We start from the raw sequence: 21155 nt of genomic DNA, 5'->3' as shown, positions 1-21155 counted from the left end.
TAAATCACTGAGCATCTACAGATATAATCCACATGCATATAATCATTTGTAAATGTGGATAATGTCAATAATACCTGCTCTAGCTACTTCTTTTGATAAATAGGGCATTTGTGAAAGAGCAGTAGCGATAATGACAAACTATGCCTAAAAGTGTCTATAAGTTCTATTACATTCTTTAGTTTCTGACGTTATGTTACTCTTGATAGAAGATAAAATAAAAGTAATATAAAATTATCTGGACTATACACATTTATAAATGGAGTAAATTAAATAAAATAGTGATTGAACTTTACAATTTGACTAATTTCCTTCATTACTATCATGGAAAATACATGTTTAATTTATTCTTTAATCTACCCTCTTATGAAATGCAAGCTTTGATAGGGTACAATTTTAATTTGAAGCATTATTATTTTTAAAAAGCCTCATTTAAATATTTTTTCAGTTCAGCTAGTATCTAACAAGTCTGTCATAATTATCTTACAAACCGAATCAAGAAATGTGGGTGGGAAGGTGGTAGGGTTCAAATACATTTGTACATGATTTGATTGTCACACTGCAAGGGCATCAATGGTGGGAAAGATGGTAGCTTAGGCTGGTGTTATACAGGGTTGTCAGGCCATGTTCTGTTCAGGATTGATTAACGATTTGAATGAAGACAGAAGATAGGCTTATCAGATTTTACAGCACATAAAGCTGAGATATTTCACTGGAAAACAGGATTCAAATCAGTTTTTAAAAGCAAAAAGCCCCCAAAGAACAGAATGCTACTAGGGATTAAACTCAAGAAAGACGAAATTTAACAAGGATCAGTTCCTACTCTGTGATTCAAAAAGGCAACTGTACAACAACAGGCTGGGTAAATACCTGACTTAACAGCTTTCATTAAAATAAAAAGGTAGAAGCATTTAATTGACCACATGTCAGTACAAGTCAAAAGTACAATACCAGACAAAGAAGCATTGGCTCAACCTTAGGCCATAATAGAAGCACATTGTCTGTGGTATGGGGCGTAGTTGCCTCATTTTACTGTGCCCTAAGTAAGACTACATGTATCCAGTCCCGTTCTTGACACCTCTGGAAAGCCAATGAGTGTTTTCTGGCAAAGATTATTGGCATGTTGGAGAGTCCAGAATCCATATGATAAGAGAACAAGTTAAGAGAATTGGTATTTTATTAACTTGATAAAAGGTAAATCTTGGTACAATACACCACTGACCCTCAAATATTTGAAGGACTATAATGTAGTTGAGGAAAGAGACTTATTTTACAGAAGGCAGAACTGGGAATAATAAATGAGAATGTCTAAGAAACATATTTGGGGTTAATAATAAAAGAGAATGTGGGACTAGAGTCAGAAGCTCAAGTTTAGGCAAATCATCTAAACTCTCTAAGTCATGGAATGCTCATCAACAAGGGAACAGAAGTTGACAGAACCTGTGCTATTTAGTACAAAGACTGCCATAAATAAGCATATGAGAAAGGACACACAAGATTTTTTGAGACTTTAAAATGATGATAACAACAGTAAACCACAAGATTCGGGCCCACTGTTCATATGAAGCTGACCAGTTGTCATAACACTGCAGGGCTTCTTTTTACTGGGGAATAATGAAATTGAACTGGACTAGAAACAGGAGGTTATTGCTCTACCACCAATTCCAACAATTTATTTGCTACTATTTTGTCTCAGTTAAAGGCAATAAATGGCAATGAAAGGAGAGTTATGAAAAGCCAGTAAAGTCAATAATTTAATTTGGATAAAGAATGTAGTTAACATTCACAACTTTTATGGAATTAATAAAGAGCCTGGACCTCCACGAAGATACTCATCAACTTAATTCAAAAACTAAAAATGTGACCAAAGTGTTGTAGATCAAATTAGGGCTAATTCATTTTATTCAAACAATACCTCTACACTTGTGCTGCCAATCTTGAAAAATATAGAATTTTCTGAATTGCAAAACCTCTGTCAAAATCTCAAATCTCAAATTTCAGCCTTTAGATAGTTGATACTCTCCATATGCCCATCTGCTTGCTATGTTTCCGTTTCATTTTCATTAGTGTTCTGAAATAAGTAGCCCCTGAGTTAGTAATGCCTACCAGTTGTTCCAAGTTTACTTACCCTCTGACCTTCTTTTCCAGGTGGACCTTGGGGGCCTTGTATCCCCAGGGAACCCTATGAGGAAAAAGAGACACATGTTAATAGACTGTTTCAAGTACACCTGCCCCACAAAGAATGTTGTGAAAATTAATAATTATTGTGTTTATTAAAACAAACTTTTAAAGTAATTTGAGCTCTTTCAAGGTTGAACTATATAATGTATTAATGACGAATTGCCCTTCTTTGACTGGTTTATCTTTGTAGCTAACTCCAGAAAGAAAAAAACGCAGTCCCGCACCAGGTGTGAGACCAAATGTTCACTGCCAGTGAAGAATCCCATATGATTGGAACCATGTTACATCAAACCACCATAAATAAGTGGTAACAATATTTCCAAGCAGAAAAAAATACCTCTTTGTACATTTAAACTCTATAAATAAAACTACATTTTTGGCTGAGAGTAGCTTTGTAAGTATATTCTAAGGAAATGCATGATTATGGTGTTGGCTTCAAATATGTGTCTACTCATAACATTGAACTTTTAATATTAAAAATATTATTTACTGCTTTCTCATAATAATATAAAGTGGTAGGGAAAATAAACATTCTTTTTTTCAGATCATAACAAAGTCCTAGGAAATCTCAGGTATTAATCTGGAAGTCAAGTCTCCTGATTCTTATTTTAGACAGAAATTCTTACTCCACATGAAATTAAACATGATGATATTGCCATTTAAAAAGAATTTCAGCAATTATGACTACTTCTTTCCTGTTGCTTCTTTCTTCCCTAATCAACCATTAAATGTGGCAGATTTTAGTCTTATTTTCTTCTCAGTCCACATTCTCTCACATTGATCTCATACATCTGTGGGTGTTGGATTTTCTAGACCAGCAATGCCCAGATCTACAACTCCAGTTTATCTCTAAGCTGCATTCAGACCCACTACCTGCTTGATGGAACCGCTGCTACCTCACAGGCATCCACAGTTTACCCCATCAAATGCTGAACTCAGGATCCTCCCTCCAAAACTGGATCCTCTTCTACCATGCCCCAAATCAATAAAATCCATACCACACTCTCTTCATGCTCATGCCAGAAATCTAGAACTCATTCTCCACACTCAACTCTCTCAAACTTCTCTCTCACATACAGTTACCAAATCTTGTTGACTTTACCTCCAAGACAGGTTTGGATTCATCCATTTGTCTCCACTCCTACTGCTCCCATGTTCTTGCTTATCTGTAAGTTTCCTAGTTGATTCTACACACTGTTCCCTCCATTCACATCACAGCCAAACTGATCCTAAGAAAATCAGGCTTGATCTTCCCTGATTTGCCAGTTGGAGACAATGCCTTATTTCAGTCTCATAGTGCCTTGCACTTGCACTTTTTCTTTAAAATACTTACCACTAATTCATTTAAGTGATTATTCATGTAATGATTTATTTCTTTCACCAGGCAATAATCTATAATAGAATCTATATCTTATTCATCATGGTATGTGCCTGTTAACGGCCAAATGACAATTCACATTGGGGAACTCATCCACTCTAATGAAAGTTTTTGGATAAAGGCAGTAATTTTCAAAAAGTTTTCCAAATACCCATCATCTATTAAATGCCCTAAATGGTTTGAAATAAATGAAAAATCGGATAATACAAATGCAAATCAATGTAAATTTATTCCCCCTTATTCCAGAAGAAATTCTTGTGTTATCTAATTTTAAAATAATTAAGATTCATTTTTATAATATGACCTTTTTCTAAAAAGTGATGGCTATGTTGAAACTAAAATGCCAGATGTACTCATCATGATCTATAGTTACTTATTATGTATATATTCATTTTTAATTTTTTCATACAAACTAAATTTTCATGAATGTCATACATGCTTAATTTCACCATCTAATTTTATTTTGAATAAAAAAGTGATATATGTATTTTAATTTTTCAATCAGATGGCTTTCATTTGATTAATATTCTCAGAGTTCATTATAAATTACTGTAACTATATTTTTTAAAGTGTTAGTACAAAAAATTCTGCATATGTCGTCAGTTCTCACAGTTCCCCCAAATGTTTCTTACTCCTTCTCCACAATAGTTGAATGAAATTAATATATTTATCACTTTCATTTCTTTTATCTACTTTGGGAGCAATTTAATGTTACAGGGGCATATGGAGCCTATGTTTTATTGATTTAGGAAGGAAAAAAACACAAGGGAAAAGAAGTAATCAGTTCCCTTTGTAGTTAAAAAAAACAAACAGACAACAAAACCTGCCAAATGATATATAATCAAGTAATGTTGGATAATTAGGCCAAGTTTAAAATGGCAAATTCCTAGTGTTTATAAGAAAAACAAATTTTGAAATTCAAATATACCAAGTATTACTTATAATTACAGAGAGTTGTATCTTTTTTTATGAGACTGACATGATCTTGGCTCTAGATTAAACTCTTCTCTCCTACCCTTAGGACAACTATTATCATTTCATGAATAGTCAAACTAATATATAACATTTTTTATATTCATCCAAATGTTGACAGCTCATTCAGTGTTTTTAAACATGAATTACTAAAACATATACACATCAGGGAGTACACTTAATTCTGAGACACATAAAATCGAAAATCTACTCCCTTTACTATTTAAAGAAGTTATGTAGCAAAGTCTACCTAATGCAAGAATATAACATTTGATTTGGAATGTATTTAACAAACTCAAAAAATATTTATGATAATCTTTTGTATGTGAGACTCAAGTAGTCAGATATGACACCAACTCACATACATAAACCACTTACGGGCCTACTAGATGTTATCATGACTCTGATCTCCTCCTCCTCACTTTTGTTAAGTCTAGGACCCAGCTAGGGGTTTGATAAAAATTGAGGAAATTCTTTTTTAATCCTTGATGAATCATTAACTATTTGAATGATCCAAGACCAATTTGTAATTCTAGCCATGTTCTCCTAATCTTCAGAATAGTTTTGTGCATAGTGTTCAACATTAGTTGAAATTGACAAAGCAAAATTTAAAATATTAAAATTATTTAATATTGTCATTAGTAAAACACAGATCAATCAACTGTAGAAAAATAATTTCTATTAGCAAACTAACAAATTAAAATTCTGGCAGGATTATTTATAATGATCCAGGACACTGTTCCTCCCATTTAGTAAAGTCAAACAGTGGATTTATCTATCACTTAGTATGAAAATTACAGACATACTTAACCTCCAGTTTACCTGAATTGAACTTGGATAGAGCTCAGCATTTGTCTCAGAATCCCTCCCATAATTCTTCCTTATTCTGGCTTTGTAAAGGTCATTATGTGTGTGCTTCATTTATCCTTTCAGTTGACCATGAGCTCTAGAGCATTGGTCCCCAACCTTTTCAGCATCAAGGACAAGTTTTGTGGAAGGCAATTTTTCCATGAACCCTGATGGGGGCATAGTTTCAGGATGATTCAAGCACATTACATTTTTTTGTGTGTACTTTATTTCTATTATTATTACACTGTAATATATAATGAAATAATTATACACTCACCATAATGTAGAATCAGTGAGAGCCCTGAGGTTGTTTTCCTGCAACTAGACGATCCCTTCTAGGGGTGATGGGAGACAGTGACAGATCATCAGGCATTAGATTCTCATAAGGAGCACGCAACCTAGATCCCTCACGTGCACAGTTCACAATAGGGTTCATGCTCCTGTGAGAATCTAATGTAGCCACTGATCTGACAGGAGGTGGAGCTCAGGCAGTAACATGAGCAATGGGGAGTGGCTGTAGATACAGATGAAGCTTGCTAGCCAGTCCACCACTCACCTCCTGCTATGTGGTCCAGTTCCTAACAGGCCATGAACTGGTACTAGTCCTTGTCCTGGGGGTTGGAGACCCCTGCTCTAGAGGATAGAGGCTCATTTCTTTCTATCCTCTGCAACACTTACAGAAGGAACTCAATAAACATTTGGCATATTGTAAAGAAGAAAACACCAAGTTAGAACAATACTGAGTGTTGGTGTTGGAGAAATGACTTCTGCTCTTTATATAATCATTTTTATTTTCAAAACTTGAACTTAAATACCACATTGGAGAACTTTCAATCTTGTCTGTCTTCCTCAGTCTGAAGTGATCATTCTATTCTCTGATGCCTGTGAGTAACACTGCCTTATAGTTCATTTACAAATTAATCATTTACCACTGTAACAGCATCTCTGTTGTGGAACTTATTCCAATTTTTGATCAAAACCTGATGTTTTACAGATTTATATAATTTGTCCAGTTAGAGAATCATATTCTTAGTTATCTTTATACACACAGCACATTTGCATAACCTGTGGAGTTTTTTCTTCTTCGATTTAATTCACTGAACAAAAATGCCTATCAATGTTTTCTAATTTTTAATCTACTTAGTTGGCTATAAAAATAACTGTAAATTGAGTTATTTCTAAAACTTTGCACACATACAGATTTATCACTTTTCTGAAAGAGATATTTGAGATTGGATTTAGCATTTTCACGATGTAAACATCTGCAGAGGTTTACATAGGTATTCATTTTCCTTTTAACACAATTCTGGGCATTAAAAATATTGACAAAGAATGGAATTCATAAGGCTGTTACCTCTTTTGGCTAAGATAAAAATAAGCAAAAAATAGTCCAAGCCAGCTAACCATTTTAAGTTCCAGTGGATAGCTATTACAATGTGTTATATCTCACACAGCTCTCTGGACAATCTGCTGATTATTTAAGACAAGTTAGAGCTTATCATCATGGAAGCCCATGTAAATATTTAACTGAGAAATTACTTAGAATTAACTGGTTCAGAACAGAAGTTTGAAGTGTTTAACAAATATAGCAGATGTTTCGTAGAGTTAATAGGGTAGATTAATTACGTATGAACACATTTTCATTTGTGAAAAGAGGCAAGATACATTTATAGCTTCTCAATCAAGAAAAGGAGCTGAAGTGAAAAAGGAAAGTTTCATTTTAAAGCATTACGTGCACTCCCTTGCCAGGAATGTTGCAGTGCATATGATACCTAATACTCACTTCAACAAAAATGTTATGCAAGTGTATTTTAAGTGTTACGATTATTACTTTAGAATATGCTTCATAGACTTGAAACATAAGATTAAGCAGAATCTGCATAAATTCTAAACTACTACTAGAGGATTTTCTGTGTTTCAAATAGAACATATGAAATTAAAATGGAAAACAGAATATATCTGTTTTTACAGAAAATTTTGTGCCTTTAACATGGGAATAACAGGAATAAAGTTTTAAGTTGGAGATATTGGAATGAAATTTTGTTTTACATGTGTACTTTTTTCTCTTGAAAATGAATTGTTCTAGGACACGAAATGAGTTTTATAAAAGAAAAAATGCAAATAAGTAAAAATATATAATATATAGTCTGGTCTCAAGAAGTAATTTTTCTTTTTTTTAAATTTTAACTTTTCTCATGTCTCTATTAGTGCCATAATTTTTTTTTAACCTCTAGAGCAGCCAGAAAGGAAGTGACTTTTATATTAGTTCTGAGAAGTGGAATTTAAGAATGTTTGTGTTAATAAATTAAAGTGTGACCAGCTTTATGTTATTTCATCCAATTATGATAAGAAAAAAATTTTCCTGAGGGTGCATAAGTATTTAGAAAAGGAATTCTATGTTTATATAAAAGCCTATCTTTTTATCAAAATCAGTAGTCAGTGTGTGCTAGGAAATAGATACCTGTGAAACAAGGAACACTAGTGTCTCTTTCACACACTAATAAAGGCCTTGACAAATCTCCCCGGAAGCACTGATAAGAGAGAATAGGAAGAGCTATGCTAGATAGAAAATCTCACGAAATATTAGGGTGGACAAGAATGATTCAATCATTACCAATTGTAGTAAGCCAGTTCTCTAATTGGGTGGACAATTTTATCCTGCCTTCAAAAATTCAAAAATTAGGGGTTACACATAGTGCTTTTAAAACTTAACAATTTCATATGGAGCCCTGAAATCATTCAGACATGGGACACGATGAAATATGATCATTCCATGTGGTTGCAGGAATATTTTAATTATAATCTCTTCCCATGTTTTTTGAACTCAGAAAACTTATCTTTTTATTATATAGATCCTGAAATAACTTGTTCTCTGTCACTATTGATTAAGCCAATAAAGCTAAAAACATTTTTAATTGAATAATAGAACATAGAGTCTGTGAATCTGGAATGACGTTGTGATATCTGTACTTCTCATAAACGTTCCTCTAAAAATAATTTTTGCTCCTATTATGAGACTTTCCATTTTTTAAGTTGTGTATGTCCTCACTTTCCATGCTGCATATTATCCAGCAGTGTGCCTTGCAGTTAGTAGGTGTCGAATGGATGAATGACTGCTAAGATTCTGATTCTTTGCACTTCTCTTGGTACTTCTGCAGCAGTTAGAATATTAACTGCTATAGCTATGGAAAATCTAATTTAGATAATTATATTCTTCATCTACAAATCCTACTTGATACCAAATAATCCAAGTTATTTTTACTTCTTATGTGGCAGTATTGCAAAATAGATGCTATGCTTACGTTTGGAGGACTTTGCCCTTCATTAAAAGAAGACGTATAACCTGCGTTCCTTAATGTATCTCACATTGATTAGGATTAAATTCTTACTTTCTGAAAAAACAACATGAACAGAAGAGATTAATGTATCTATACAAACCATTAATTAATAAAAAAATAGAACCAATCAAGTTATTTAAAATACTTAAATTGTTTTTAATAATGTAGTTTTAGTTTTGGTAATTATTCTGGGTTTACTTGCACTTATTTATCATAAGCACATTCATATTTTGGTAATTTCATATTTTAAATTATTCTTAACTATGAAAAACGTTGTATAGATTTGTTATATTTTGGTATTAACCTAATAGATGAAATGATTTGATTTCAGTTAACTCTAGGCTCTGTTGACAAGTAAAAAATTAGTAGGTCATGGTCTGTCAAATCCATTTGTATCATCTGTCTTAATGATTTATGCGAGTGGGCATATGATTGACTCCATTTTAATGATTTGTCTGATGATGGTAATAGTCTGAATTTTTGAATTGGCTTTGCTAAAGGTCAGTGACCACGTGGAAACATGGTTCTACTGCAGACGGAAGGAACAATCTATACATATGTGGTTTTAAAATGTCTTCCAATGTTTTTGGAAGAATGGGCAACATGATATACATGTAATTTCAAATTTAATGTCATGGGTAACTTTTGCATTTGGGTTATACAACATAAATGACTAGACCATGGGAAACCTAATCTAGTAATTTTAGGCTTAAAAAATAAATCAGTACAGAGATACTCACATACTACATGAAAGACATAGGTATTTAATGCTGATAACTGTGAAAATGGTTTATACACCATCACTCAAGTTGCAATTGAGTGAGGTGTTGAAAATCAAACATTTAAGAGAAAAATGTTCCATCCTGTAACAAATTTTTCTAAGTTTTAAAAATATAGATGGAAGTATTGTCTCTTTTTAACTTCTTTCTATTGGTCTTCCTCCTTTCTTCCAGAAGCATCCATTTTCTCAGGAGGATTAAGATTGCAATAGTATAAGGATTGTTGAGTTCACACAAGACAATGGTCTGAAAAGTAGGCTCTATTAGGAGAAGAGTGTCTAAATATCAACTGCTTCATCACTACACATCAGGAGATGCTCTCACAGATCCTAGGGCTCAATCATGAATCACAAGGCACAGGGGAAGGAGAAGAGGTAAGTGTAGTTCTACTTAACCAGAAAGGAAACACAGAAAATGTCACTTCCTTCTGCTTTGTTGAATGAAGTTTCAGGAGAAGAATGATAAATAAGGCAGACACCACTATTCTTGTTTTCTGCCTTCTTGGGAACCCAAGACGAAAAAGAATCCATAGGCCTTAGACTTCTCAGCAGCAACATGTGGTAGAAGACACTCGAGAAAAATCTTTATAATTCTTAGGGAAATAATTTTGCAGCAAGAATTCTATGCTCAGATAAACCATCAATCAAGTGTGAAAGTGAAAAAACAAAACAAAACATTTTTAGACGTGTAAAATCCCAGAAGACGTACCTTCCTTTCAAATTTTTTCCATAATTTGTTTAAAGATATGTTCACATAAATGAAGGAGTAAAACCAAGAAACGAGATGACAAGGAAAAGAAGTGGCAGTGGAATCAACTCAGAAAAAAAAAATAAAGGTAGTCACAGAATGGGAATTTTGCAGATGGCTTAGAAAGCTGCCTACAACAGATGGAATAGAAGGTCTGAATGGTACTCTCAGAAAACAAGAAACTCAATGAGAAAATTTGAAAAATAGGGAAGGCAATAACAGGGAAAATAGAAAGAATTAGAAATGCCAGAAAAAAAAACAAACCAAAACAAATGACAAATGTGGAATTTCAAGAAATGGAATGAAAAATCAACAGTATAGACTAAAGAGAAGTAAGAATAGCAAAACACCAGAAAAAAGGTACTCTGGGACTAGAGCTGACTGTAAGCTGAATGAGTCAGCGGTATAGTTAGCCATAGTAAACAAAAGAGCAACATTTGCTAAGATTTTTTCATAAATAAATGCAATGCAAAACAGTTGGTTGTTGGCAACAACGCTCTGAGTCTTTTGCATTTCTATTCGTCTTGTGAGTAAGGCACTAACTGCTCTAGGTTCTGAACTATCTTTATACCTGTAGGGTGGAAACTTAGCCAAAAGGAAATCTGGAGGATTCAAACTTAATTCTGGCTCTGCCAGTTGGATATTCTTATTGCCTTGACATGGTCCTAAATAAAAAAAGTTAAAGACTACTTGGTTTAGTACACTGTTAGCTCAGTATCTTTATGGTTGCCCGCTTGGGCCAAAGTAGGAGACACACTGAGTCTGTTGTAGTTTTATAAAAAACGTCCTTGTCCTTGCTGATGTTCCTGGATTAATGCCTCAAGACAAACAGAAAGGCCAATTCAGAAATGTAGGGAGCAAATCATCTGGCTTTCTAAGATAGACTTGGATGATTTATGGGATCTATTCAGCTGTTTGAGTTTGGGATCCTGGGGGACAGGGTTGAGATCAATAGTGCAGGCTGGCCTCATCTACTTGCTTGGCGTTCTGTTAACAGTAGCCTTTAATTAAATGCTATATGAGACAAATTGAATAGTTTTGGTCACAGTCTCTACTGATAATATTGATCAGAGTGTTAATGGAGTGATATACTCACAAAAAATTTGCCAGACACCAAGACAGTATAGAAATGAAGAATGGATATTGTTGAGAGACAATGGGTCTTTCCCTGAGTCTTTTGTGCTTCTGCATGTCTTATGAGGGAGGTACTAACCACCCTTTTGTTCTGGTCTATCTTTTAAAGGATTTTTATGCTGCAAAGCAAGGGTAGATTTGCTTACTGTTTAGAATGTTAAAGATAATATCTCCCTTTTGGCAAACGGCAAGTTTGTCTGCAGTCCATTTTTAAAAAATTCAGCTTCCCTACTCTGCTGTGATGCAAACCCACTGAATATGTAGCAGCTACCTGGGTTGTTTCTGGTACTTGGGGGCAAGGGCAACCAAAACAAACATAAGGCTCACGCTGTTTGCTGCCATTAGTAATAATGCCTTTTTCTCTGACTCAGAAGTTTCATGTCTTCTGCCAGGATTGATGAAACTGTGGCAGGCTAAGTTGTTATTATTCAAGTTGGGTAAAATCTCATATCTTTTACAGTTCTTGACACTGGTAAGTCTAATCCTTTCTCTACATTGGGCATGTGTCTGACTTAACTATTCCTTATATTTATTCTCTATCATTTTAAAATAATGTGATAAAATAGAGGGAATTTAAGGAAAAGAACAATATTATTAAGGAGATAGATATTAGACGGTATACAACTAAAGGAAATAGAATTCCTTAGGAAAGGTAAAAGAGAAAATAACGGAATTTTAGAGTTGAAAAAGACCTTAATAACATTCTGTCTGACCCTTACATATTACTAAGTGATATGCCCAAGGTAAAATAAGTAAATAAATCAAAATAGTTGCATATTTAAGGATAGAATCTCGTTTCCTGGCCTTACATTCAGTGTTCCTCTATTTTGCAAAAGATGACTTTAGTAATGGATTAAGCTATATAAAGCTTTTGTTCATGTCTGCAGAATAATGAACAGATAATAGGAGTCTTTAATTAAGGAGATAATTCCTGTTTCCCACAAAAAGCATGACTTTCAAATTGATCAAAAATAATCAGGGGTAGTAAGTGACATCAAGACTGTTATTGCTGAAAATTTTTAATATGGTAGAAGGTGACCACCTGTCCTAAATTAATTAGGTTTGGTAGCTAGAAAGAGGGAATCGCCTCCTCACTATGATATCCAAGTACGTTACGTTACAGTTTTCTGCAGATATTTTCACTGTAGGATTGGATGATATTTTACTTTAATAATATGTTTGTCAGTGAAAAATATTTATTTCCTCTACCTATGAAGAAGACATATTTATTGAGTATCTATACTACATCAAGTACTTTTAGTCTCTGGGGATACAGTTGTAAATAAGATAGACATGGTTCCTATCCTCATGAAGGTTATACTGGTTGTAAAGGCAACACTTAGAATTCAGTTTATAGTTAATAGTTTTCTGAAGATGAAGGTATTCTACCCATAAAAACCCTGCAATTTTATAAAAGTGCTCTTTAAACATTTGTCAGTAATTATTTCATAAAGTACTTTAGGTTCATTGCTACTGATATTTTTGCCATTCACATTTAGCATATTAACTAACAATAACAACAATAGCTAAGAGTTAAATAGTATTTACTAGAAGCCAGGCATTGTTCTAAAATCTTTACATATATTAACTCACTTAATCATCACTACAACACTATGCAATAGGAAATATTAGTATCCCATTTTATAGATGACACAGAAACATGGTCAGGTTCAAACTCAGGTAGCCTGGTTCTTTGATCTGTATAATTCCTGAGCTAAGCTGCATGCGTTTTTGGTTTGTTAAAATCAGTTAATTGGAATTAATAAAATTCTAATCCTTTTTAGAGACCAATCATTTTTTAGTTCCATTTAATATATCAATATAAGGCATTACCAAAAGATTTTTAAATGCTTAGAATATAATTGAATTAAACTAATTTTAATGTAGATTTATGGCTGAAATAAATACATGCTTTGCTGCATATAATTTTTCAAAAGGCTTACCCATTTTATAATTTTCTAATGGCAGTTAAAATACATTTTAATTTATTTTTCCAGATTGCTAAGTATTTCAACATGAAATAAAATAACTCTTTTGTAGAAGTCACAAATTGTCAATGCATAGCACTTTTAGGAAAGAAAATTTTACTGATTGGGGTTTAAAATGCATAATTTGGACTTTTGATGAAAACAATTTAAAATGCCTTTTGAAACAGAAGCAAACTATAAACAGAAGGGCAGAAGGAGCTGTTCTCAAATTATTCATCTAATGAAAGAGATATAAATCACCTCCAGGTCGAACGAACCAACTGTAAGTTCTTCCAAAACATAAATCTTCCCTGAAGCTAAAACATAAATATTTCCAGGGCTTTAAGCGTCAACTCGCCAGTATTTCTTCACAGAGTAGATAAAAATAGCTTTGTAATATAGAAAAATAACTTATATTTTAATCAACTAATTCCCTTACATGTCTTTTGCCCACAAATTAAAAAAAAAAGGACTGATTTTTAAAAATATTTCAACTGCCTTCTTTCTACTGGCAGATTAGTACCTCAGAAATCCCAATACTGAGTTGGATCACTAGTTTCAGAAAACTAACAATGAACTAAATATAAATTATGCAACTTTAGAAAACTAATAGTGTTGATTCAAATTTAGGCAACTCATAAAGTATCTAAATAACTCAGATTTTGATACGTGAGGAATTTAAAATAATCTTAAATTGAATAGCCTGTTAATTACTATGCTATAATACATACATTTATATGTACATATAAATATTTATAATACATATAGGCTATAGAACTTATATTTATTCTAGTCAGAATGGAAAGAGGAATTATGCTCTGTGGGCATATAACAAGAACCTTTCTATTTTATTCACCTAAAAAGAGATTGTTATAGTTGCTTAGGAATTTTAATAAGAAAGCATTATTTAGTAGTTGAGCCTGTGATTCAAATGTATTTAAAGTTAATAACTTTAAATTACAACACAAGAATTCTGGTAAAAAATAATTTTCTCTGAAATAATTAGATGTCTGTGTATAATATGAACATAACTACAGTTGTATAAATACTTGTAAACTTTTTATACACAATTCACAAATGACCATTTTAAAAATGATCAACTTAAACCAATTGGTTGCTTTTTCTTAAACCATGCAGGTTTTCTGAATGCAAAGACAGTGACTATTGTTTGTTTCTGTGTCTGCAGTGCTTAACACAGTATCTGGCACACAGTAAGCATTCAACTAAGTGAGTGGGTAAAAGAGGAAGGGAGGAAAGGGACCATATCACTTACCGAGCAATTATTTTTGTTTCCTGTACACACCAACTTAGAAAAAGAATTATTTCAACGATTCCCCCATGTGAATACTATATGATCTCTTGTGCATCAGGGCCATCTGCTAATTGAATGTCATTTGATTTATAAATGACCAGCTGAGATTTTCTCTCCATTGCTTATGGTATTTAAGGTAGTTTTCTTAGAGTAAAAGCTATGCACCCTCTCTGTGCCTAATTTCTCACTTAAGCTGGATTTATCTGGGCCCCAAGGAACTGGTATTTAAGTATCATTTAGTAAGCATGTCTAAGGCACTTCTGCTGTTGACAGACTTAACCTTTGGCTTCTGCATAAACATTTGGTGCCATCTGGATGAGTATTTAATAACTCCCCAAAGAGACAGGGCCAGAGCAACACAGTCATTTTCCTAGGAACTAAAATTAGTGGATATATTACATGAAATAGCACTGTTCTACCTTCCTTCACCTGTCTCTCCTCTGACATGACATGCAAAGGACGTAAGAGAAAAGGAGATGGAGATGTTAGCCAACTGTCTCATTTCACTCATAGTCCCTGTCTTGCTTCTGAAGACTTAGTAATGTATTTCAGTAAAACTTCACTGTAAAAAAAGCATTATATTATTTAATTGAGGAGAATCTGGCAATAGTGTGTAATTGGAAGGCTATAGAACATACACAATTTTATGAAGTTATATATAAAGACACACTACATTTATATAAAATTAAGGTTTTAACAACAGATGCCATATAACCAAAGAATTTGTGCTTAGTGTAATTGAGTATTTAAATGTAATGATTTACAACTAATATTTCAACATGAGAGGAAAAGCTAATATAAAATGCCATTATTCAAACAACATGATTAAACCATGAAATATGTACCTTTAATAGAGGATTTTTATGTCAACATCTTCATATTTCAGAATCATTTATCAGATTTTCATTATGATCTTGGATACATTATATTTGATCAAATAAATTTGTATACTTATGATAAATACATTTTTCTTATTCAGCATTGGTTTTAGCTCACATATGTCTGCCTTGTAAATCATAAATATAAATATCAACAAAAGAGATAATTTAAGTTTACCAGTAACTCACTGGTTAAGTGTCATCTTGACATTATGTTTTCTCACAATCAGAATATAGTATCTTTAAAAAATTCTGATTCTGAATAGAGTTTTGTTAATATATTTATATAATTTAGAAAGGAATTTTCATCCTTTAACAGATTATTCAAAAGTGATTTTTCTAATCCATCATTACTGCAACTGAATACATGACAATGCTATTAGCAATATGGCCATTCCAGATGTGGTAGAACCCAAATACCTTTTGAAAAAATGTGATTTGGTGATATTTTTAAAATGTGGAATTTCAAAAAGTTAGTACATATCTATGAAAAGCATATTTATAAGGGAATTTTTCTTTGTTGTTAATAAGCCAGCTGCTTAGAGAATTTCAGCTGAATCACTGCACTATTTGACTGTATTTAGCGTCATTTGTGCTACTGAAAGCATAAATCTCAAATTTATAGCAAGTTATTTCACATTTTTATTGATAAGAATGCTAAATTTTACCATCCATGAGTTTAACAAGATGCTGAGAAATGAAAAAATGAATAAGGCAAGACATGGTAAAATCTACAACTACAGATTAAAGACTTATTTTAATTTAAACTTTGTATCATACTCACTAGACAAATCACAGGAATTAAAACTTAATAGTCATTCACTCTTCACTGCAAGCCTGAAAATTCAAGCAGCACCAGTGCACTGAATCAGAACAATCCATTTATTCTAATTGGCCAGCACTCTGCTTTAAAAAAAAAAAAATAGAATATTGGGCAATTTTCTGGAAAAATTACTTTGTTGTGGAGTAACATCAGAAAGAAAGAGAAGAAAATGAGATGAAGTCAGAAATGCGATGAGAGTTGAATCCTGTAAGACTTTGTAGGCCATTGTATGGAATTGGGGTTTTATTTAATTACGTGGGGAAGCACTGGAGATTCCGAAAAGAAGAATGACAAGGAACATTCTGGCTTCTTGTGTAAATCATGCAAGAAGAGCAAGGGGAGAAGGCGGGAGACCATTAATTGGCTATTGAAATACTCAAGAGATTTATAATGGTAACTAGGACCAAGTGGTAATAGCAGAGGTGTGAGAATTGGTCAGATTCTAGATATATTTTGAAGGCAAGGTCAATAGAATAAGTAAAGAAATGTGAAGGCTAACTCACTTATGTTTATAGGAGCAAGATATCTAAGTAAATTATAAGTTATTCAGCATCGTATAGAAAAAGGGGGGGCTTCCAGGATGGCCTAGTAGTTATATTAAATCAACATACTCACAGATAACAACTATAAATACTGAACTACATATAGAACAACTATGTGAAGACACTGGAAGCTCAACAAAAACAGGCAGATACTGGTGGGGAGTCAACATTTAGAAAAATTAAACAGCATGGAGTCAGTTTTCTGTTTTTAAGATGTTTAGTCTGAGGACAGGCTCAAGTCTGGGTCACGGGTTGGCTAAATAAAAAGCCTATAGACTTGCTGGATTGAAAAATCTGACGACAGAGTTTAGGTCAAATGCAATTCCTGCAAAGTAAAGTGGGGTTGGTTTGTCAAATCCTGAAATAAGGAAGGAAGTCCCAAATTCTGCATATAAGCTCTCCCCAAATCTCTGGCTGACTCCTAACCAAACATACACAGTGCAAACTGCAAGTAGTTCAGCTTAGCTTAAAATAACAAAACTGGGATTTCAGCTGTTGCCAGCTGTAGGAGAAACAGAGTTTGCTATGTGAGTCTAGCCAATTTAACTGCCTGCCTTAAAAATGTATTAAAGCTCTTCAGAAAAAATGGAACTTAGTATCCAAAATACAATAAAAAATTACTTGCCATACAAGTAAGCACCAAAACATAATCCATTCTAAGGAGAAAAGACAATCAACAAAGAACAACTTGATATTACTCAGATGATAGAATGATTGGAGAAAGATATATATATATATATATATATTTTTTTTTTTTTTTGAGACAGAGTCTCACTCTTGTTGCCCAGGCTGGAGTGTAGTGGCGCGATTTTGGCTCACCGCAACTTCCACCTCCCAGTTTCAAATGATTCTCCTACCTCAATCTCCTAAGTAGCTAGGCATGCCATGCCTGGCTAATTTTTGTATTTTTAGTTGAGACGGCGTTTCTCCATGTTGGTCAGGCTGGTCTCAAACTCCCAACCTCAGGTGATCCACCCACCTCAGCCTCCTAACGTGCTGGGATTACAGGAATGAGCCACCGTGCCCGGAAAGATTTTAAAGTAGCTATTAAAACTATTCCCAAGGTCAGGAAGGAAAACATGCTCATAATGAATGAAAAGATAAGAAATATCAGCAGAGAAATAGACACTATTTAATATAAAACAAACTTCACTAGCTTAAAAATATATATCTGTACTAAAAAATTCACATGATAGTCTTAACAGCAGAATGGAAATGAACAAAGCAAGAGTAGGCTTGACAAGGGCTTATTGGAAATGATCCATTCCCAAGAAGATGGAATTAGATGGGAAAAAAATGAACAGAGTTTTGGACAAGTGGGACATTATTGAAAATCTAACATATCTGCCATTAGCATTCCAGAAAGGGAAGAGAGAGAGAATGTATGTTCTGACTGCTCCACTGACTAGCCATTTCTCTGTCTTCTCCCTCTACTTGGGCATCCCTATTTCCTAAGGAACAACAATGTTGAAATTAGGTCAATTAATAACTATACAATGGCCTCAAAGTGTTTGAATGAAAGGAAGAGTTGCACATCTCTTATTTTCAATTAAAAGCTAAAAACGATTAAACTTAGTGAGGAAAGCATACTGAAAGCTGAGATATACCAAAAGCTAGGTACCTCCAGCCAAACAGCCAAGTTGTGAATGCAAAGAAAAACTTCTTGAAGGAAATTAAGTGTGCTACTATAGTGAATACACAAATGATAAGAAAGCAAAACAGCCATATTGCTGATATGAAGAAAGACTTAAAGATCTGGATAAAAGACCCAAACAGCCACAACATTCCCTTAAACCACAACATTCCCTTAAATCAAAACCTAATCCAGAGCAAGCCCTTGCCTCTTAATTCTGTGAAGGCTGAGAGAGGTGAGGAAGCTGCAGAAGAAAAGTTTGAAGCTAGCAGAAGTTGGTTCATGATGTTTAAGGAAAGAAGCCATCTTCAGTATATAAAAGTACAAAGTGAAGCATTAAGTGCTGATGTAGAAGCTGTAGCAAGTTACCCAAGATCTTCAATGAAGGTAGCCACACCACGCAATGGGTTTTCAATGTCAACAAAGCAGTTAAAGATGCCATCTGAGACTTTCATAGGTAGAGAGGAAAAGTCAATGCCTGACTTCAAAGCCTCACAGGAAAGACTAACTCTCTAGCTAGGGGATAGTGCAGTTTGTGACTTTAAGTTAAAGCCAACACCCTTTCTGAAAAAGAGTGCTGCTACATTTACCCTGCCTGTGCTCTATAAATGGAATGACAAAGCCTGGATGACAGCACATCTGCTTATAGCATGGTTTACTGAAGAAGCCCACTGTTGATACCACTGCTTAGAAAAAAATATTCCTTTCAAAATATTCCTGCTCTTTGACAATGCCTCTGGTAACCCAAGAGCTCTGATGGAGATGTAGAAGGAGATGAATGTCGTTTTCATGCCTGCTAACACAACATCCATTCTTCAGCCCATGGGTGAAGGAGTAATTTTGACTTTCAAGACTTGTTATTTAAGAAATACATTTTGTAAGGCTATAGCTGCCATAGATAGTGCTTCCTCTGATGAACTTGGGCAAAATAAATGGAAAACCGACATTCTACATGCCATTAAAGGCATTTGTGATTCATGGAGGAGGTCAAAATCTCAACATTAACAGGAACTTAGAAGAGGTTGATTCCAAACTCCACGGACGACTCTGAGGGGTTTAAGATGTAAGTGGAGGAAGTAACTGCAGATGTGGTAGAAATAGCAAGAGAACTAGAATTAGAAGTGAAGCCTGAAGATGTGGCTGAATTACTGCAATCACATGGTAAGCTTGAATAAATGAAGAGTTGCTTCTTATGGATGAACAAAGAAAATGCTTTTCTGAGATGAAATCTACTCCTGGTGAAAGTGCTGTGAACATTGTTGAAATGACAAGGAAGATTTGAAATATTATATATATTTAGTTGATAAAGTAACAGTAGCATTTGAGAGGACCGACTCCAATTTCAAAAGAAGTTCTGTGGGTAAAACGCTACTAAACAGCATCACATGCTACAGAGAAATCTTTCATGAAAGGAAAAGTCAATTAATGTGGCAAACTTCATTTTCGTTTTATTTTAGGAAATTACCACAGCCACCCCAACCTTCAGCAACTACCACCCTGATGAGATAGCAGCCATCAGTAGGGAGGCAAGACCCTCCACCAGCACAAAGATTACAACTCGCTGAAGCCTCAGATGATCATTAGCATATTTTAGCAATAAAGTATTTTTTAATTAAAATGTGTAAAATTGTTTTTGCACAATATAAATTGCACATTTTATAGGATATGGTATAGTATAAATATAACTTTTATATACATTTAAAGCAAAATTGGGTGATTTGCTTTACTGCAGTGGTAGTGAACTGAACCTGTAATATCTCCAAAGTATGCTTATATTCTGCATTAATCAATCTCTAAGTAGTTTTTAATTTGAATTTGATACTTTGAGATAAACATAGCTATCCTGGTCCCTAACCCCAAGCACACTGTATTATCTTACACTGGGCTGCATCACACATTTATACTTCTGCCCTATCTCTGCTAAGCACTTGAATTTTTCTGAATTTTGGCTTCAAGATAAAATTATTTTATTTTATTTTATTTTATTTTATTTTATTTATTTTAGACACAGTCTTGCTCTGTCTCCTAGGCTGGAGTGCAGCGGTGCAATCTCAGCTCACTGCAACCTCCTCCCAGGTTTAAGCAGTTCTCCCACTTCAGCCTCCTGAGTAGCTGGGCTTACAGGCATCCATCACCAAACCCGGCTAATTTTTTTTTCTTTTTTCTTTTGTATTTTTAGTAGAGATGAGGTTTCACCATGTTGACCAGGCTGGTCTCAAAATCCTGACCTCAAGTGATGTGCCTGCCTTGGCCTCCCAAAGTGCTATGATTAGAGGTATGAGCCACCATGCCTGACGTGACTTAAAATTTTTAATTTTTGTAATAGTTTAGAACACTTCTTTTTTTAAAAATTACTTTTTAAAAGAGATTTAAATAATGCTTGCAGAAGTTAATAGCTTAGGTTTTAAGATTCAGATAAATGGGCATTTGAATATTAGCTGTGTTATGTAACATCTGTGAACCCTGGATAAGTTACTTAGATATTCTCGTCCTCAGTGCCCTTATGTACAATGTGGTAATAATCATTTTATACCTCACAGGGTTGTTTAAGGTTTGGTTTAAATAATACATAACACTGAATAAATGTCTACCATTCATTATTGATATCATTATTACTTAGAATCT

The 21155-nt window shown here is 33.8% G+C and overlaps 1 protein-coding gene across 1 annotated transcript in view; it reads right to left on the bottom strand.

The window, feature by feature from the left end:
* The window catches only part of COL19A1 (collagen type XIX alpha 1 chain), a 330132-nt gene that overhangs the window by 143732 nt on the left and 165245 nt on the right, over positions 1-21155 (bottom strand). Inside the window, exon 15 of the mRNA XM_033217563.1 lies at positions 2126-2179. Coding sequence (XP_033073454.1) covers positions 2126-2179 — 54 coding nt within the window. The remainder of the gene's footprint in view (positions 1-2125; positions 2180-21155) is intronic.

Source organism: Trachypithecus francoisi, unplaced genomic scaffold (genome assembly GCF_009764315.1).
Source record: "Trachypithecus francoisi isolate TF-2019V2 unplaced genomic scaffold, Tfra_2.0 Lachesis_group10, whole genome shotgun sequence".
Lineage (NCBI taxonomy): Eukaryota > Metazoa > Chordata > Mammalia > Primates > Cercopithecidae > Trachypithecus > Trachypithecus francoisi.
The sequence above is the reverse complement of the archived record's forward strand: the minus strand, read 5'-3'. Positions and strand labels throughout refer to the sequence as shown.